Below are 20,520 nucleotides of genomic sequence, written 5' to 3' on the forward strand. Positions count from 1 at the left end.
GTCTGCAGTGCTGTGGCAGCCCTTTCTGTAGCAGCTCTGACTTAACCTGCCTTTGGTGACAAAGGACATAAGTGAATTTTCATTTGATGACTAGAAGCCACCCCTACTCCCCACCCCCACACACCACAGCTGTCTTCCTAGAGCAGCCTTTATGAGGCAAATGACAACATGACTATGTCCTGCTGAAGATGCAGGGCACAGTTGCTGTTTTGGCTCCCTTGCAGAGGTGGCTCTCTACTAAGGGTTGGGGAGGACAAACAAGGAGGACAGTAAGCACCCCATGCCCTGGAGCAGTGTCAACAGAGCCCCACTACACTCAAGGCAGAAGGGTCATCCCCAATCCCACAAGGCCTCAACCAGCTAAGGGCCCTGCTTCCCCTCAGACTCTTGCCACTCTTGGTCCTTCTTCCAGCCACTGCAGATGCGTCCCCTACCCCCACTCTGGGTACCCTCCAGAATCCCTCTCCTCATGGCTGCATAAGGTGAACTATGTGCCTCAGTCACTGCAAAGTGAGTGACAGACTTGGCCTTGGCTTGCTTCTAAGATCCACTTCAGGCAAAGGGCTGGGAGTTTGGGAGGAGATGCTTGGACAGAGAGGTCCTCTGCAAAATATGACACCCCAAGCCTGACCAGAATCTGAGAGCAGCTTCTACAGAACCAAAACCTGCCACAGGTTTCTGAACTGTCCACTCCAAGTTTCCGCCTAGCTATAGCACCCCAGCCAACACTGTATACCAAGAGATCCAGAAATGAGCACCCGGCAGAGGCAGCTGATACCACAATTCTGGAGGCCCTTCTGGAAGTATGTGACCCCCTTGCTGTCTCTTCCACCTAGGTCTGCAAGACTGTTTGGTCAGCTGAGGAAGAAAAAGTATAGAACGGAGCCTCACTACACACACAGGCCCCACACATTAAAACGTAACCTAGTCTACACAGTGAATTCCAGGCCAATCAGGGATACTGTGAGATGTTGTCAAATAAAACAAAACAAAACAACAACAAAAGTGACTTGAGCTAATTTAGCACCTGTAAGGTACTTGAGCAGCCAGCTGTCACAGACACTAGCTGCTGAGACCTACCCTGTGTCACCTAGCACTTCTAGAGCTCCCCCTGAGCAGAGTGGCACACAACTCTCATGCTTTCTACTTTCCAGGTTCCTACCTAGAGGCACCAGACCCCACGGCATACTCTCTGCAGCAGGCTAGGCCTGAAATCAATGTGCAGGGCCTGCTGTTGTGCTCAGCAGTCCCTACTAATGGGCTGAGAGCCGAGGAAGTTTACTGAGAAAGCTCAGACAGCAGGCAGACATCCACACCATACACAGGGGCCTTGGCACACTCAAGGTTGGGATGGGAAAACTACCTTGAGCTGGTGGGTCTTAAGCTTTGAACTGCCTCTATAGTAGCACCTGTAGTGACAGGTGACACTAAGTGACACAGAGTAGGTCTTCAGCAACTAGCGTCCCTGTCAGCTGCCCAAGCACCTTGCAGGTGCTATATTAACTCGGGTTTTTCTTTTTTTGGTTTTTCGAGATAGGGTTTCTCTGTATAGCCCTGGCTGTCCTGGAGCTCACTTTGTAGACCAGGCTGGCCTCGAACTTAGAAATCCGCCTGCCTCTGCCTCCTGAGTGCTGGGATTAAACGTGTGCGCCACCACGCCCGGCTAACTCGGGTTTTTCTTTTCTTTGTTTGTTTTGGGTTTTTTTGAGACAACATCTCAGCGTAACTCTGGCTGGCCTGAAACTCATCATATTGATCAGGCTGGCTTCAAACTCACAGAGATCCACCTTCCTCAGCCCCATGATTGCTGGAATTAAAGATATATACACCCCACTCGGCTTTTCACCTTTATATGAGACAATGGTCTCACCATGTAGCCCTGACTGGCCCAGAAGTTGCTATGTAGATCAGGCTAGTCTAAATTCACAGAAAAGTAATTTCTTTCATAAGGATCCATCGAGTTGCCAATGCACCTCAAGCCCTGGAGGCATAGCCAACTATATCCAGCTACTATCATTTCAAAGAGCTGAAGGCTCAGAGATGACCAGAGAGAAGGACACTTTCTTCTACTGTGTAGACCAGGGAGCTTAGCATCCATCAGAGAGTTTGAAGGCCAAATAGATAGGGCTGCCCTTGGAAGCTTAAACACCAGGAAGATTCCTAGGACTACTACCCAATAGTTCTACCTGCCTTCCATACCTGTTCCTGCCTGCTGTACTCCAGGTCTATCCCTGGGTGACTCTGAGTCTCCTACTTCACAGTATTGTTATTTCTAAGTCAAACACTGGTGATTTCTAAGAGAGGCTCTAGGCAGGGTAGACATGGGAGTCCAAATGCCTTGGCTCCAGTTGTACCTAGGTCATTACATCTTGTCCCAAAGGTTCCAAAAGAGCTGCCTCACATGGCTGGGAATGGGAAAGAGCCAGAGTCTGGAACAAAGGCCCAGATCCCTTCGGTGGCTCCAGTTGGCAGCAGCTTGCCCAGCTATAGTGCAATATGCTATAGGCAATTAAGTATTGATAGCCTAAGAACTGAACTAGGTACCTCAGAGCCCCAGGGACATTAGATAATGAGTCTAAACTTGTGGATTCTCATGATGATGAATTCCTCAGTAGATGTCTATACTGAGGGACAAGATAGGTCAGAACTGTAGGTCAGCTTTCCCCTCCCCTACAACCTTTTTTTTTTTTTTTTGAATGAGGAGCCCATGTTGATAAGAGAGGGTCTGGGCCCTTGACTAACTGTTTTCCACCCTAAGAGTGCACTTACCCCGGCGTGACAGCAGGTGGGATGACCAGAATGACCAGCAGCCTGGCCTGGTGCAGCGCCTCAGCCAAGTGAGTAAGCATGTGAATGAGGCCTCTGTAAGACGCAAGAAGCAAGGTTAGCCCAGAGCACTGTGGCACCCACTGCATCAAGAACATACCAGATGGAGCCCCAGCCTTAGGCCCTGTTGCAGAACTACAAGCCCTTCACAGGGTTTTCTGTACTGCTCTTCGTGTGAATCCATGAGGGAAGCTGAGGGAAAGGAGACTCTGTACCCCAGTTGAGCCTGCCTTTCCTCATACTTGGGGATACCCAGGAAAGTGGTGTTTTCAGGGAACTGAAGGGCCAAGCACTGACCCAGAGAATCCTAGTCACCTTCAAGCTTTGGAATACCACAAAACACTTTGAGCAACATACCAGATAGGGAAGGAAGATGGGGCAGAATACTTGGAGAAGATACTAAGAGAGAGCAGGGGGGCAAGAGATGGGGAAATCAGACAAGGCAGAGAAGACAGCTGGTGGTATACCTCAAGGACAAATGTCAGCTTCTCTCCCCACATGGCCTGGGAGCCCGCCCTCCCCTTCCCCCTCTAGTGGACTGCCCGTAGCATGTTCTACACCAGCTGTTTCCCTGCAGGTGGCCGTCCTAAGGAGTTGGCCCAATGCAACGGCTGTGAGGTCAGGTCTGTTATGTTATGCTCACTCAAGGAGGCTCTGCTACTGCTGTAAAGAAAGTCTTCCCTCCCTATACACCTGGACCTTCAGGAACAGCTCCATCTGCAGACAGGTTGACAAGTCCTACATTTGCTCAGCCAAAGCTGAGTACCCTACTGGCTGCAAGACTTGCCCCTAGTACATCTCTGGGGACAGTCTAGAGTCCTCTCAGTGGCCAGCTCTGGACAGCATTGGCTTCACTCTCCTGATGTGACCCAAATTGAGCTATAACTTTTCAACCTGAGTATCAGGGATTCCAGTGTAACAACTCTAGCAATGAGGGGCTAAAGGGCAGTAAGTCCCAGTTGTCTGTCCTTCTTTGGTCTGGTATACACTTTGCAGGTTGCAGGCAATACATCTCTTGTGCAGGTGAACCAGAAGAATGCTGCCCATGTGCTGAAGTAATGTGGAAAGCCAAGCCCACCAAAGGAAGACCCTTCTGCTGGGCTGCAGGACAGCAGCAGGATGATCTTTTCCCCAGGGCATATGAGACCTAAGGACTCAGAGATGTCTAAGATCATTCCAGGGGCTTTCAGAAGACAAGTACGCGCCTACCTCATTCCTCTCAAGGGCCCACACTACAGCCACTCTAGACATAGGGATTCTATACGAGTACCCCAGACAGAGTTTTAGTGGGACTGGCAGTAGACTTAGCCCATAAAAGACTTAGCCAACAGATCCTGCAGGCAGCATATCTCCAAGCCTGTGCCAAGTAGCCAATGCATGTGACCAGAAGCCACTGGGATGAGACAGCAATGGGGGCAGAGAATATAGGCTCTTGATTAGCAGTCTCTCTTCCACTGAGGGACCAGTATCTTCCAGGGACAAGGTTACACAAGGTTACCCAAAAAAATCTACTGTTTCCAGCAGCCATCACTTCCCTGCCACTGCTGCCATCCACATTTTAGAGAGGTTACTACTACAAGACCTGTGGTGTTTGCTGGGATGAGCCCAGTAAATGGAATTTATCCTGAATAAGGCTGGCTAAAGCCCTGAAGAAGAGCCTTTGATGGGGAGCCCAAGCAGACCAGGATATTTGGCGGGACCTGCTCTCATAGGACCCTAAGACCAGGAGGCCCTAAAGGCTGCCTGCATAGCATCTCCTACCATGACTAGCAGCTTCTGCCTAAGGGCAAATATTTCGACATGGCAATCTGAAGAAAAGTCCCGAGAGATGAGTCACAGTCCCTCGACACATCCACTACACTCTGGGAAAGCTGGAGAAAAGGCTGTCTCCTGAAACCAAGAGTCATGGGCCCTACCATCACCTTAGACTAAGGGTAAACATGTATGTGTCAAACATGTGACTTAGCTCTTCAAATCCACACAGATACTTACAATATTGAGAGGCAGGGAACGGCAACCAGAGCAGTGCTCTCCTTCTATATTTCTATTGTGTCTTACAGCAACCAGGCTCCTCCTGGGGCAGTGTCCAAAGGAATCATAAACTAGATGGACTTTGGGGCTCAGGAGCCTGGCCACTACCTATGCCTCAGTCCCATTCCTGCTCTGCAAAGAGCTCTGCACTGTTCCCTGAGCACAAAGGTTCATGGAGGCTGCTCCTACTGCCACGTCTCCTACTGCAGGCTCTTGAGCCTCCCACCCCTAGACCTCCCCATCTGATATTAATGATCCGTTGGGAGCCTAGACACAATGCAGCTGTGTCTCGCTGCCTACTTAATGTGCTGAAACACAAATAAATTATAGCAAATCTCTGATTAATAGATCTGTAGTCTCCAGAATTAAAAGAAAGGATGTCTGGCAGCACAGTCAGCTTTGGTGGGCCCTCTGCCCAGCAAGGACACAAAGCTGGGTCTGGAGATATAACATGGCTAAGAGTCTGGGGCAGTCTCTGGCCTAACTCACAGACCAGAGCTGTGGTCCTTTCAGGGGTATTGCAGGCAGAAGATTCCCTACTAACTCACGGGCACACTTCTCCCCTGTTGTGGCCTCTGATTGGGGTCTTTCATCAAGGGCAAGGCCCAGGCACACCTGGCACTAGGTACACCCTCTGGCTCCCAGAATGAACATCCCTTCATCAAATGACTTCCTCATTCCCACCCCTACAGTGAGTGCACCAGAACCTCCTTCACAGGCTACAAGAGATTCGTGTGGGGATGCTGCCTCCAAGTGGACAGAGTTGAGGCCTACAGTCTCTGCAAATAGCAAAGTCTCTAAGGGTAACAAAGGGGAAGGAGGAACCTCTGAGACAGTAAATGACAGGAGAATTGGCGGAGCCAATTCTGAGCTGTGGCTAAAAAAGAACAAACAAACTCCTTTATGCAAGAAAAGGAGATGGAGCTGATTCCAGAGCCTCTACTATCCGAAACATCTGCTATGAACTGTGTAAACCTCTACTGAGGGTGTACCCAGACAGCGTCAGTCCTATGCAGGGAAAAATGTTTTTGTGTCACCTTCTCTAGGGTAGAACTCCCAATGTGGCAGAGGTCCCTGCTTCAGGACCCTGAGCTAAAGATCAGGAAGGCTCATTCCTCAGCAGCCAGCCTTAGGCTGTGTGAGCTGCTGGCACTTTGCACAAGTCCCTCCTTCCTGGTCTCACTCCTGTGAGTCTCAGATGCGTTGGCTGCTGGCTGGGACGGTGGCAGCAAGGAGACATGAGGCCTTCTGCGGCCTCCTCCCAGCAGACTGCTCATATGCACTTGGACATTCCTTCCCCGGGAAACATTGTGACCATCACACCCCAGGTGTTGGCCACACTCAATCAGCCTCTTTTTAATGTCCCAGGAAGTCTCCTTTGTGCTCAGTGAGGAAATCTACTTGGGTTTAAGCTGATCATCTATAGCGTAGACCCAGCCACCCTTCTCTCATTCAGTCCTCCTGGGTGAGGATCCCCCATTTCCTTTAGCCATCCTAGAGGGACCTCCAGACTAGCACAGTGATGTGGTCAGGACAAGCTGTCTGCCCTGTGGCTATTCATGGCTTCTCTGGGTAGGCCTCCACCTTTTATAGGGTCCCATCTCCAACCCAGAGCCCAGAGGCTGGGGAAGGAAGGCCTTTCCAGGCAGATTCTCTCTCCCTTGGTTCTTCCTCTGGCTTCTCCAAACATAGGGGCCAGAAAGAGAACTAAGCAGCTGCCCACATCCCCACTCACACATGTTTCTGGCTCAGCAACTGGCTCCAGACCTCCACCACAAAACCGTCAAAATGCTGGTTCTGAAAGAAATGGGCAGGTGAGGAGAAATGGGAATCTAGGAGGATTGGGCAAGACAGAAGAGGCGGCACTGGCTCGGCACATGGCAAAGTAGCCCAGTCACTTATGAGGCAAGACTCCAGTCTGCACTAGTTCTTCTGAAGTAGGCAGCAGGGGGAGGGGGTATGCCATAGCAGCCAGAGGGCAGAGGTGCTCAGTTGCCCACACTTCTCCACCCCTGCAGTAGCCCAGGCATCCTGATGGCCAGCAGGGATGGTCTCACCTCTGGAAGTTATAGAGTTTTAGCCAAAGGAAGTTTTCTGGCCCCAGAGATAAAAACTTTCCCACCTCTGGAACTCCCAAAGCTACCAGCAAGAGGTGGTACAGCCTGAGTGGGGTTTATGCTATCCACCCTGGAAGACATGGTTTGAATAAGAAGATACCCAAGAAAAAAGTCAAGCAAGAGGAGCCAGGTCATAGTACCTGTAATCTCAGCACTTGGGAGGTAGAGGCTGGTGGGTCAGAAGTTCAAGTCTAGCCTCAGCTACATAATAAATTCAGACATCAATCTGGGTATTGTGAGATTGTGTCTCAAAAAAAATTTAAATAAAAAAAGCCACCGAGATAGCTTAGTAGGTAAGGGGGCTTTCTGCCAAGTTTGAAAACCTGAGTTTGATTCCTGGAATTCCCATGGTAGGAAAGGATAACTCCAGCAAGCTGTCCTCTGCCCTCTACACACATGTTACATCATTTCCTCCTCTACACACATGCACACAAAAATAATGTTAAAGAAAAAAGAGGAGAAGCCAGGCAGTGGTGGCACACACTTTTAGTCCCAGCACTCTGAGGGCAAAGGCAGGTGGATCTCAATGAGTTTGAAGCCGTCCTGGTCTACAGAGCGAGTTCTAGGACAGCCAAGGCTACACAGAGAAAACTTGTCTTGAAAAAGAAACAAATGAAGGCTGCAGGTGGGGACCTTTGGGAGCCTGAGTCAGAGAAGAAAGCAAAGCAAGACAAGGAGGAAAGTTGGGAGTAGACTGTACAGCCTGTCTGAGGAGAGGGGGTCTGGTGGCTGGTGCTCCAAGCTCTGTCTGAGCCTTGAGGTCCTCAGGAGCACACAGGTCTCACCTTTGCCACCTGTGCCACAGTCTTGCTGAGCTCTTCTATCTCATCCTCACTGTCTAAGACGTTTCGGAAATCATCATAAGTCCAGTCTTCAAACAGAAGTCGAGGCACTGATGGCAGGAGAGAACACACAGAAAGATCATGGCTTGTCTGCATGAGCAGGGACCAGCAGGGAGGCCACCGAGGCAGTCATGGATCTATTCAGTGCAGACATTCTATACCCACACAGCCTAGCAGAAGGAAGGAAGGAATAAGGAGACACTAACTTGTCAAATATCCCTAGGGCCCAGATTTTGGGAAAATGGCTGGGCTAGACCCCCAGTTCATCTGGATCTTTGCTGCTACTACCTTGTCTATCTCAATCTGACCTGATGGCTTCCACTCCTGTACCACAAGGGTGGAATGATAGGTCCTCTCTTGTCGTTGCTTTTGAGCCTCCAGTAGCTTCCCCTGAGCTCCATAGGCTCCTCTGTTGCCCTCAGGTTCCTGCTGTCCCTTGGGAAATTTTTCCTTCCCATACCAGCTATGAGCCTCAGAGGCACAGGCAGGGTAGGGGCAACATCACCCTCAGGTCCAGCCTAGGGGGGTCTGGCACCAGGAAACTCGGTAACGCTTGCAAGACAGGAAGAAAGAAGGAAAAGGGAGCAGTATGCAGGAAAACCACCAGCCACGGAGGGAGGTGTTGGTGACCAAGTTCAACTGACTGCTCAGAGCATTCAGGGGAGAGATATACCCTCAAGTAGCACATCTGAGATTGGAAGGAACATGCAAGGACCTAGGGTACCTGTCTACCCACAGCAAAGTTGTACATCTACACGGTATGGCTACGGCTGCTCTTCTGACCATCCCCAGGCCCGCTGAACTCACCTATGCGCACACCTTTGGCATGCTTCTTGACAGCTCGCATCCACCCTGTCAGAGATGAAAGGGACAGTCAGTAGAGGGCATATGTCCAGACCATTCCTCACTCCTCTCCTGGCCCAGGGCGACCTTGCAGTCATTCCTATCCCCCTTCCACTCTATATTCCACTCCCTCTTCCTGTCCTGGTCCCTTCTCCCATCAGCTTTCCCAGATCTTCACAGCATCGGGAAAGAACACTCCTGGTCTCAGAACTCTAAACCCAGTCAACCCTGTTAATTCTGTCAGAGGCCAAATATGGTTCAGCCCTGTAGCTTATCTAGTCCCAGTGTGTGTCATCAGTGACGTGCCCTGACCCAGCCTATTTTCTTCTTTGGACACCAAATGCAGAGCACCAGGGAAGAGAGAAAAGGGAGAGCCGACCAGTCACTGCCCAGATGCACAAGTCTCTCGGAGCCTGCCTGCCTTCCACTCACACGCAGCCCTGACATTAAAGAGAAGGAACGTTGAACAGCTCCTGGCACTAGAGACAGAAAAGAAAGGAGACGGCACCAATCCCCAGTGCCCTTCAATCTGTCATCCCTAGGACAGTATCTTACCCCCTGTAGCTGACCAGCCTTGCAGACTTCACGGTGGTGACTGCCCCAGGGACTGTCTTTACCTGGCAGGCCATTCTTCACACTCTGTACACCTAGATCCACTCTGAGCCCAGCGGTGTGGTGTGAGACAGCAAACTACATGTCTATCATATTCACACTCAGTTACAAACCTAGTCACACGTGATATCTCTCACCATCACACCCCTACAATCATATCCAGAGTCACACACAGACAGACCTTGATCTTGTAATTAATTCTACTGCTACAGCCTCCTGAGCAGCAGAGATTACAGGCCTATTAACAGAGTCACAATTGATATATTTATATACATTCACACTGCTACTCATTAGTCATAATACACAACCTGGCTAGCTGTGGTGGCTCACACCTTTAATGTCAGCACTTGGGAGAAGGCAGACAGACAGACACACACACACACACAGACACAAAGACACACTCACACTACCATATTCAGCCCTCAGGGGGCGTATAGATAAAAAGGAAGTGGAAAAACCTTGGTCCACATCATGGAGGCCTGTAATTTCAAACATCTCACGACCACGTCTCTTCAGTTGCAACCAGACTGGTGAGATCTGTGTGAACTTGCTCCCAAAGACCTTGGCAACATCGTAGCCATGGCTGTTCCACTGGCAGAGGAAGGAGAGGGCAGACAGAGAACAAGTAAATACATGTCACCTGCACTGCTGTGATGCTGTCACCTGATGCTCTGGACATGCCCAGGACAGTCGTCAGTATCACAGTGCTGGACTTGAGCTGCCACCAGTCCCCTGCCTGGGCTTCCCTCTTCCACTCTGCAGTCCACTGCCTGGGATCGGGGCTGATGTCCCTTCTCCAGGGTTCTACAAGCCCCCACCATGAACTAGACAGCACTAGAGCTCTCCTCTACATCAGGAAGCATTGATGAGGGTCGCCTGAAATCATTAAGGAGCAAGCCCCAAGAAAACCCTGGTACCCTTCCCTCTGACATCTTCATGTCAGTATCTCTCCTACAGTTTCATATTAGCAGCAGCCACGGAGAGCAGAACAAGAGCCACAAGGACAGCCCTGTTCTGCACCACAAAACTCTTGACTTACTGGAGTGACGTAGCCTAGGACCTCTCCAGCAAAGTTTCTCTCCCGAGCCCTTGATGAGCAGTAGCTACGATGTTCAAGAACCACATCCTCAGCTTTGATGTCCGTCACCACCAGACCCCGATCTTGGACAGGTTTATCTGAAAACTGAGTCTGAGACAAAGGGAGAGAAACAGGCCATCTGACCTCTCTTCTCAGTGCGGAATGTGGCATTCGAGGCAACAGTGACAGCAGCAAGTCTGTTTCATTCAGCCACCGATGGACTGTGTCTCTAGATTAACATGGCACTGCTGATCTACCCTTGTAGGTAGAGGATTAAGGCCATAGTAGCTGATTTATTTTATTTTTTAAAGATTTATTTATCATTATATCTAAATACACTGTAGCTGTCTTCAAATCCACCAGAAGAGGGCGTCAGATCTCACTACGGATGGTTGTGAGCCACCATGTAGTTGCTGGGATTTGGACTCAGGACCTTTGGAAGAGCAGTCAGTGCTCTTAACCACTGAGCCATCTCTCCAGCCCAGTAGGTGATTTATTTCAGAAGGGTTCTAGCACCCAGTAAGACAGTAGCATTTTCCAGGGGCTATTCGGCCCTTAATTTGGGCTGGAGATATGACAGAAGTGGTTCCTTCTACATCTGAAGTTTGATATTTAGTACTCACACCACTGGATACTCGTCAAGGTACCCCAGGTCCTACACTGAGGACATGTCAAGTACATGCTATACTACTAGCCACACCCTGAGTCCCCTGACCAGGAAGCTGGTATGTCTGCTTCTCCCTGACCTGCTCTAGATGACCTCCAGCAGGTCACCTCACCAGTTCTGTCCACTCTTTGGGGGCTTGGCTCAGACTTCCCTACTAGCATTTGGTTCCCTGGTCATTTCTCAAGAGACACTGTCTTAGGGTTTCTAACTGCAGTGATGAAACATCAGAACCAAAAGCAACTTGGGGAGGAAGGAGTTTATTTGGCTTACAATTCCACATCACTGTTCACCACTGAAGGAAGACAGGGCAGAAACTCAAACAGGGCAGGAACCTGGAGGCTGGAGCTGATGCAGAAGCCATGGAGGGGTGCTGTTTACTGGCTTGCTCATCAAGGCTTGCTCAGCCTGCTTTCTTGCTTCTTTTTTTAAAAGTAATTAGTTAGTTAATTAATTAATTTTAGGTATATGAATACACTATAACTGTTTTCAGACACATCAGAAGAAGGCATCAGATCCCATTACAGATGGCTGTGAGCCACCATGTGGGTGCTGGGAATTGAACTCAGAACCTCTGGAAGAGCAGTCAGTGCTCTTAACCTTCTCCAGCGTTTAGCCTGCTTTCTTATAGAACCCAGGAATGGCACCATCCACAATAAATAAGAAAATGCGGAAATAGGCAATTACTTAGGCAGCAGCAGGCTCTTCCCAGAGAAGAACTTAAGGGTGTACTCTAACAAAGGCAGCCTGCAAGCCTGGCCACCACTGAAGGAGCCGTATAGCCAAGCAGAGTGACCAAAGGCCCTTTGACAGGGTCAGGTGCTCAAGGTTTTGGAGCAAGGAGCTTCCCAAAAGCTGTAAACACAGTGAATTGACTTTGTGCAGAAAGAGAGAGAGAGAGAGAGAGAGAGAGAGAGAGAAAGAGAGAAAGAGAGAGAGAGAGAGAGAGAGAGAGAGAGAAAGAAAGAAAGAAAGAAAGAAAGAAAGAAAATGCCCTACAAGCTTGCTTACAACCCATTTTATAGAGGCTTTTTTTTTTTTTTTTTTTTCTTTTAAAGACAAGGTTTCTCTGTGTAGCCTCTGGAACTCACTCTGTAGTCTAGGCCGATCTCAAACTCATAAAGATCCTTCTACCTCTTTTTCCCAAGTGCTGGCATTAAAGGTGTGTACCGCCACCATCCTGGTGTGGAGGCATTTTCTTAATTGATTCCCTCCTGTCAGATGACTTTAGCTTGTGTCAAATTGACATAAAACCACCTAGCACATACAGAGATGCCCACTGTATGGGTTCTCTGCCCCAAGGAACAGAGCATCTCTAAGTCCAGATCTGAGTTATAGGTATGGTTCTAAGTCAGCAGCCTGCCCAGCAGTATGGGGACTGTTGGGCCTAAGGAGTAAGCTGGATGGGGACCTAACCTTGGGTTTGCAATCCCTGGGAATATCCCAAAAGAACAGAACAAGGGCTCTGATGAAAACACAAGTTGGGCTGTAAAGATGAGAGAATTCAACAACCATGGGATAGGAAAGGCAGATAGATGGAAATTGTCACAGGACACAGAGTCTGAGCAGGGAAGGTAATGGCTGTAAACCCACAGTTTTAGCAAGATCCATCTCCAGAGCCACACAGGCTGCCTGCTGAGACACCGCTAGCTTCTCAGAAAGCTGTATAAGAGGGCTGGTGAGATGGCTCAGTGGTTAAGAGCACTGACTACTCTTCCAGAGGTCCTGAGTTTAATTCCCAGCAACCACATGGTAGCTCATAACCATCTGTAATGGGATCTGATGCCCTCTTCCTGGTGTGTCTGAAGACAGCTACAGTGTACATACATTCAATTAATTAATTAATAAGTAAGTAAAAAGAAAACTGTGTAAGGAGCCAAGCCCCTCCTATGTTCTGACTCACAAAGATCCTAGCCAGAAAGGACAGGTTAAGTTGTGGCCTCTGTGGTCACCTTGAGTTCCCTACCTTTTCCAGCAGCATCTTTGAGGCAGCTTTTTTGGCATCTGACTTTGACAGGGTGGTGTGAACAGAGCCACAGACCAGAGCAAGCCAGAGGACATGAAGAAGTGGCCACATGGCAGGCATGTCACAGCAGGAACCAACCTCTGGGCCTAGGGGGGCTGCAGAAAGAAAGACATACACGAAGGCAGATGATTAGCACAGACGTGTGGCATGAACCAGACAAGTATATTTATGCTAATAGGGCTTGAGTCCTTAGGGCCCTTAGGCCAGCCCTGGTTACTGAAGTCAAATCTCTATCACTTCTAGGCTTCTCTGCCTGGATCACCAGGTCCCCTCAGACAACCAAAGGCAGTCCAAAGATATCCTTCCGACCATAAGCAGCCATCCATCTAGGAAAATTGGCTCCCACATTCCCCTCAAAACAAAAGAAACCTCAGCAACAATGGGGCTGAAGTGTAAAATAATGAAGCCACAGAAGGTACTCAAACATACGATGGGCAACTATTTATGTAATCCCAGGGTAGAAAAGTCTTTTTCAAGTATATCAATAAGGAGAGAATAAAAAAGAGAGTATTATCAAAGTTTAATATTTAAACATGTTTAACTTTTTGAGGCTGGAAAGTTAGCCCAGAGGTTAAGAGGATTGCCTTCTCTTCCAGAGGTCCCAGGTTCAATTCCTAGAACCCACACGGCAGCTCATAGCTGTTAAACCAGTTCCAAGAGATCTGACACCCTCACACAGACATACCTGCAGTCAAAACACCAATGCACATGAAATAAAAAGAAATAAAAATTTTAAAATGTGTAACTTTCAAAGTTGGGTACTGTGTTAAGTGCTTATAACCTTAGCTGCTGGAGAGACTGGAACAAAAAGCTCACTTGATCCCAAGGAGCTTAGAGCTGAGGCAACATAGCAAGACTCTGTTTCAAATTTTAAAAATATTTAAAGTAAAATGTTTATTTAGGAGATAAAAGGCAAATTTAAAGACAAGTTAGTCAGAAAAACTTAACTTGGGACACATTTGACAAATTCCTATCCACAATGTTCAAAGAAACAGTACAAATAAAAAAAGCCAGGTGTGGTGGCACATGTCTGTGACCCAGAACTTGATGTAGTTAGAGGCAAGAGGATCAGGAGTCCCAAGGCCACATGTGGATATGGAAGCCAGCCTGCCACGTGAAACTCCGTCTCAAAAATAAATAAGCAAACAAATAAACAAAGACATCCCAGGAAACAAGACCCCACTATAAAAACAAGAACAGGTTTCAAATACTGAGATACTTAGAGCCCCAGAAATGAAAGAAGCAAACACAGACGATGGTGTCTCCAATCAGTGTGTGAAGGGTTAACTGGGAAAACTAACTCTTGGGCTAAGTGGGAATTCCAGCTGGGAAAGGGTTTTTTTTTTTTTTTTTTTTGAATGACAATGTGGCCATAAACACAGTGTCCACCATACACTTCCTTCCTATTACAAGTTCCACTTCAAGGATGTCCCACACACAGGAACTGAGCTTAGGGACTGGGCACTTCTGATACTGGAACACAGACAAGCATGGAGGTGTCTGCAACCAAGGTAAAAAACACCACACAACTGCATTTCCGCAGAAGAGTCGGTTTTCGTTTGTTTGAGACAGGATCGTGCTAGGAACATCTCAGCTGGCCTCCAACTCAAGATCCTCCTGCTGCAGCCTCCTAAGCCTAACAGCCTTGTTTTTATGCCCATATGTTCACACAGGAAAGTATCTAAGGAGCAAAACCAGAAGCAGATAGGGAACTATTGGTCATTTCTTTTTAGTTGCATAATTCACTTTTAGATCTTAGGAAATTCTGGATAGACACTGCCCAGGTGGGCTGTCATTCCCTCAATGGGACTTCAAGATAAGGTGTGCAGAAGTGTATCCACCTAGTTTCGTGTCCCTCGTAACACATAGTCTACTAGATCAAGTGAGGGAGCTGCAAAAGCCCAGGAACATTCTGTGGAGGCTGACCCAGACCACTGCCCAACAGATGAGCAATAAAGCTTTCCCCTGTGGTCAAGAGCACCTAGGGATGCCAGAGCCTACGCTGAAAGCCTCCAGAAAGCCCAGCCAGGCAGGGTATGAGCCATTAGCTGCAGCATAGAGGCAGGTCCACCCTGATGCCCCACTGCCTGTTCCCATGGCCTCCTGTTTCCTTTTGCTGTCACTTCCCTGACGCTGCTCCTGGTGCGACCTGAGGAAAGCTGGGATTGTGGCAATAAGCCTCCAAGTTTTGACACTCCAGAACACCAACACACATGTATGAAGCTATGACTAACAAGTGGTCTTTGAGTAAGGCAAGCCAGGAAGATTCTACTAGAAGATGGGCAGACCACAAGAAAGCCTAGACTTGAGGCTCTGAGAACTTAAAAAAACTATATATAAAATAATGCTGGATGGTTGATGCCTCCAGCAAAGGCAGTGATTGTTATAAAAGCTGGCTGGTTAGAGGAGTAAGATCCAGGACTCTCTCACCCTAGTCTCCCACCCCACCAGCTTCTCTCCTACAACAAAATGAGAAATAAGAGAAAATAACTCCCTGTATCTCACTTTACCCAAGCTTACCACTTGGCCCTCACAATTGTGACGCTTAGATTATGTGGCCCATACCCCCAGGGAATGGGAAATCCTAACCACAGTATGAGGTTGAGATCAGTAACCCAGAAAAACCCACCCACACCTTGCCTGGCCAGTGGGACTATGATTATCCTAGCTCACAGGGATGTTGTTAGCCTTAGCTCCTACATAAGCAAGGCTTCTGTCCCTTGGGTGAAAAACTGGGTCACAGAAGGAAAGAAGTAAGAAACTTGATGTAAGTTGTCCAGGACTGAGAGTATGTCCAGGTGCCTGTGATCTTGAGTCTCTACTGATCTATCTGTTGCCTAGACTTGCAGCTGCTCACTGTTCACATAGTCTAAAGTCCCTCTGCCAAACACTTCCTTATTCCCTGACCTGTGACTTTATACCTACAGGCAGAAAGGGTGAAGGAAGGCCTAGCCTGGTAGCCCAGGCCTATAATCCCACGTGGAACTTGAAGTTTAAGGTCTGTCTGTACTACAGAGTTCTAAGCCAGCCTGGGCTACTTATCAAGACCCTTTCTCAAAATAAAAGGGGTGGGGGGGAAGGGCTGGGAATTTCTTTCAGTAATCCACTTTTCTAGAACGCATGAGGCCCTGGGCACTACCCCAAATACCCACTGACCAAAGAGAGGTGGGATGTGCTGAGGAGATGGCTCAGCAAATAAGAGTACATACGACTCTTGTAGAGGACCAGAGATAGGTTGCCAGCACACGTTAGGTACTCACAATCACCTATAACCCCAGTTCCAGGGGATCCAATGCTCCATTCTTATTTCTATAAATACCTACACTTAGATGCTCATACAGAGACACAAACATATACGCGTGCTTTAAAAAAATAAATCCTTTTAGCTGGGTGTGGTGGCACACACCTTTAATCCCAGCTCTTGGAAGGCAGAGGCAGGCAAATTTCTGAGTTTGAGGCCAGCCTGGTCTACAGAGTGAGTTCCAGGACAGCCAGGGCAATTACACAGAGAAACCCTATCTCAAAAAAACCCAGAAACAAAACCCCAAAATACCAAAAAGGTGGGGGTCTCTCTGGACACATAGAGGAAGATAGGTTCGTTGGGTTGTGTCTGAAGTGGAGCAGAACAAAAATCAATGCTACCACCATGTTCCTAGACGCTCATAAATGTGGATCTCCAAGGCTGGGTCTACAGATCAAGTTCCAAGACAGCCAAGGCTACACAAAGAAACCCTGTTAAAAAGAAGGGGTGGGGTGACCCAACTTTCTAGACTACTAAGGGTATACAAGGGTGAGGCATGTATAATGATATAAAGGGTGTCCAAGCTACTGCACCTTCCATGGCTCCCACTGCCCAAACGACCATTAGGGCACATTCTCTGTCATGTTCTTCACATAGCAGACTCCTAGGGTCTCATAGCATTCTTACATCAAAATGTGTTTTGTCTTCCAGCATTAATGGCTGTCCTTTGGGCAGCACACCCTGTACACAGGGTGGAATGTTATAAATTCGGCCTACTTGAGTCTTGGCTTCTGCTTATACCAAGCTAACAACGGAGAACATGCTATACTTCTCGTAACTCTGGGGTTACAAATCATTCCCCACTGGAAGGACTGTCTTAGTGAGGCTGACAAGTCATAGGAGAAGCTTTCAAATGTTTCTCAAGCAGACTCAAAGCAAGACATGTCAGGTGCTTTTTACAAAGAAATGCATTAATGTGTATAAATTATGTGTACAATCTGCTGTGCATGTGCAGAGTTAAAGAATCGAATTGGTGTTAATTTTGTGGTGCACTGTCCACTTCAGCTCTCTCTCAAGAACTAACTGCCGGGCGGTAGTGGCCCATGCCTTTAATCCTAGCACTTGGGAGGCAGAGACAGGCGGATTTCTGAGTTCGAGGCCAGCCTGGTCTACAAAGTGAGTTCCAGGACAGCCAGGGCTATACAGAGAAACTCTGCCTCGAAGAAAACAAAAAACAAAAAACAAAAAACAAAAACAACAACAACAACAAAAAAAAAAAAACAAGAATTAACTGTGGGGGCCAAAGGGATGGTCATCGGTTAAGAGCACTGGCTACTTTTCCAGAGGATCTGGGTTTAACTCCTAGCACTTACATGGCAGCTCACCACCCTCTTCTGGCTTCTGTGAGCACATAAATACATTCAGGCAAAAACCACATACATATAAAAATAAGTTGGTGAAAACATTAAATGGGGACGAGGGACTCTGGAGAGATCGCTCAGTGATTAAGAGTGATTATTCTTCCAGAGGACTGGAGTTCAAGGTCATTTATGTGTGTAACATACTGTCTACAACTCCAGTTCCAGGAGATGACACCTTCACATAGACATACTTTTGAGCAAAACACCAGTGAACATAAAATAAAAAACAATTTTTTAAAAATTAAAAGAACAAGTTTTAAATGGGGCATAGTGGATCACATTTGTGATCCCAGCACTTGGAAGGTAGAAGTAGGTAAATTAAGAGTTCAAGGTCATTTCTCAGTTATGTAGTTGTACATTTCTAGCGATGTAGTTGAGTTCAAGGCCATGCTGGGCTACAGGAGACCCTATCTCAAAACAACAATAACAACAGAGATGGTCTTTGGCTCTCACACTAAGCTCCTGCTTTGGTATTGCAGGATTTGTGGGATGCCGATTGATGTATCCTGAGCACCTTTTACTATTGCTGCCTAATATCGGTTTTGTAGGAGCAGGGAATTAGAACTCATGGCTTTCCATATACTAAGAAAATACTGGGCCATACTTTCAGCCTTCAGTTCTAATAGATTCACTGCTCTTACAGCAAGTATGATGGTCAGCCTACATTTTCATTTTTGAGAACACATTTTGGAGTGAACTGTTCATATGAGGAGGTGGGTGAGTGTATGGTTGGAAATGAAGGTGACGTAAGAAGCAGGATGATCACAACCCCAGGTGACATTTATTGACCATATGTTGCATGCCAAACCTGGTGAATTATCCACAAGTTCTCTCCACAGACCAGGACTCAGGCAGGCATAAATGTTATTCCCATTTACAGATAAGGAAACCAACACAGGGGGCAGCCCACCAAGCCATGGGGCACGTGGCTACCATCCCATCCCAACTATACAATGCAATGCAAACAGGACTGTGATAAGATGGCTCAAGTTATAGTTCTGTCACCAGCACACTGTCTCTGGGCCTCCCTGGGCTCCAGTCTAGAGATCTGTGGAAAGTTCTTTGGAAATTTTCCATCACAGAGTGTTCAAGATTTGAGGCTGCGCTGAGGGTAAGGCCTCATGTACCTAGCAAACTTGAAGGAACCCATACAACTTGCTGTATACCCTCCTACCTGAGGCTGGGCCCTCCACATAGAGCTCATTCTCTATGCCCGACAGCCACTCTGGCCTTGCTAACTCGTTTGCACACTCATGTCATCGTTCGTTCATTTGTGGCTCCACAAGCTATGCACACTAACTCACATATCTGAAATCTCTGACTTCGTTATCTTACATCCTGGTTCATGTTTATACTCCTTTATACACCACTCACCCATGTTTCTTCATATCCAGCTACACTGGCACATACATAAACTTAACACATTCACTACTGTGCTGTTCACACGTGCTTCCTGCGGCTTCTTTTGCCCCACCCCCAAACTCTTTTTTGGAGACAGGGTCTTGCTATGTGGCCCTGGCTGACCTGAAACTCACTCTATAGACCAGGGTGGCCTCGGACTCACAGAGATCCATCTGCCAGCCTTTGCCTCCCGGGTGCTAGGATTAAAGCCATCGCTACGGGCTCTCTTGATTTTATGCAACGGCCTGTGCTCGCTCATATTCTCAGATTACTGTTGGCTCGAAAGCTTCCTCACAGTCACACACTTGGCGCTCACACTTCTACTAAAGAACAATGTCACACTCTCTCCCATACCTGCTCTCACCCTAACACTCTCTCACCCTTGCTCATACTCATCCCCACTCGCTTTCTCACCCCTAATAAAGTCCATGTTCTCACATCTCCCCTCACCCATTCGGGCCCTCACACCCGCTCGCTCTCTCACATACGCCCTTACTCTCAGGCTGACACACCTGCTTTCTGACACCTACTCACCCTCACATCTGTTTCTTCCACCAGCTCACCCTCACATCTGCTTATTCCGCACGAGCTCCCACTCACCCTCACATCTGTTTCTTCTCACACTGACACGATCGCTCTCCCCCTCAAACCCTCTCATCCTCACTCACTTCCTCGCCCTCACATTCATAGCTCCCATATTGCTCTCATCCGTGCCCTCTCCTTCCCGCTCACACTCTGCCCGTTCTGTCCGGGGAGAGCCTCGCTGCCCGACGTTCCCGCATTGTGACGCGGAAGATGAAGCAGTCCCATTGCCGCCACAGCCGGGCTCACCTTCATGTCAGGAGACCGGCCAGACCCATCAAGCACGGCCGGAAGACGATTTAATCAACCGGAAGTCCCGCCCACTGGCCTCCACAAGCTCCCGCTGCGCCACGCCAGCTTCCTAGATGCCTTGCGCACGGCACGCTGGGATGGGGCGGGACCGAGATGGCTGGAGGGCGGAGTTAGAGGTGGAGCCTCGTAGCGACCGGCGAGCTGGAGAAGGGCTGAGAGTGGATCGGGACCGTCAGTTGGATGAAGACAGAGCTGAGTGTGCGGAACGTGTACTTCGTAGCCGTAGGTGCTGTTTCCGCTCCTGCAGCCAGTCCCTCTATTGATCAAGGGCCTGTCGTACAGCAGAATAGTGGGGTCAGATCCCGAAATCCTCCCAGAGAAGTTGGTGGTGATGTTGAACATCCCCTCTCCGGGATTGATGGCTGGCTGCCTCAGCACTGTGCTGAAGTCTACATTACGTCCACTTATGTGACCACCAAGGCCTTTAGGGTCTTGGGAACCCATCCCTGTCAAGTATGGGGGACGTGGGTCACTATGCGCATAGTCAGTTCCGTAGTCTCCCAGATGTGTCAGGACAGACTGTG

At 48.4% G+C, this 20,520-nt stretch overlaps 1 protein-coding gene across 7 annotated transcripts in view; it reads right to left on the bottom strand.

The window, feature by feature from the left end:
- The window catches only part of Chid1 (chitinase domain containing 1), a 46,770-nt gene extending 26,704 nt beyond the window's left edge, over window positions 1-20,066 (bottom strand). For 3 of the 7 annotated variants that reach the window (NM_026522.6, NM_001369350.1, NM_001142681.2), the window contains exons 1-8: window positions 19,934-19,989; window positions 12,980-13,134; window positions 10,311-10,460; window positions 9,730-9,862; window positions 8,624-8,668; window positions 7,760-7,866; window positions 6,593-6,654; window positions 2,770-2,862 (exon numbers count right to left, since the gene is read on the bottom strand). In NM_026522.6, the coding sequence (NP_080798.3) occupies window positions 2,770-2,862; window positions 6,593-6,654; window positions 7,760-7,866; window positions 8,624-8,668; window positions 9,730-9,862; window positions 10,311-10,460; window positions 12,980-13,090 (701 nt within the window). In that variant the 5' untranslated portion in view covers window positions 13,091-13,134; window positions 19,934-19,989. Of the gene's footprint in view, window positions 1-2,769; window positions 2,863-6,592; window positions 6,655-7,759; window positions 7,867-8,623; window positions 8,669-9,729; window positions 9,863-10,310; window positions 10,461-12,979; window positions 13,135-19,770 lie in introns of all 7 variants that reach the window. The other 4 variants (XM_011249850.3, XM_006536231.4, NM_001369351.1 and 1 more) reach the window with 3 other exon arrangements.
- Window positions 20,067-20,520: the final 454 nt, after the last annotated feature.

Source organism: Mus musculus, chromosome 7, assembly GCF_000001635.26.
Source record: "Mus musculus strain C57BL/6J chromosome 7, GRCm38.p6 C57BL/6J".
NCBI lineage: Eukaryota > Metazoa > Chordata > Mammalia > Rodentia > Muridae > Mus > Mus musculus.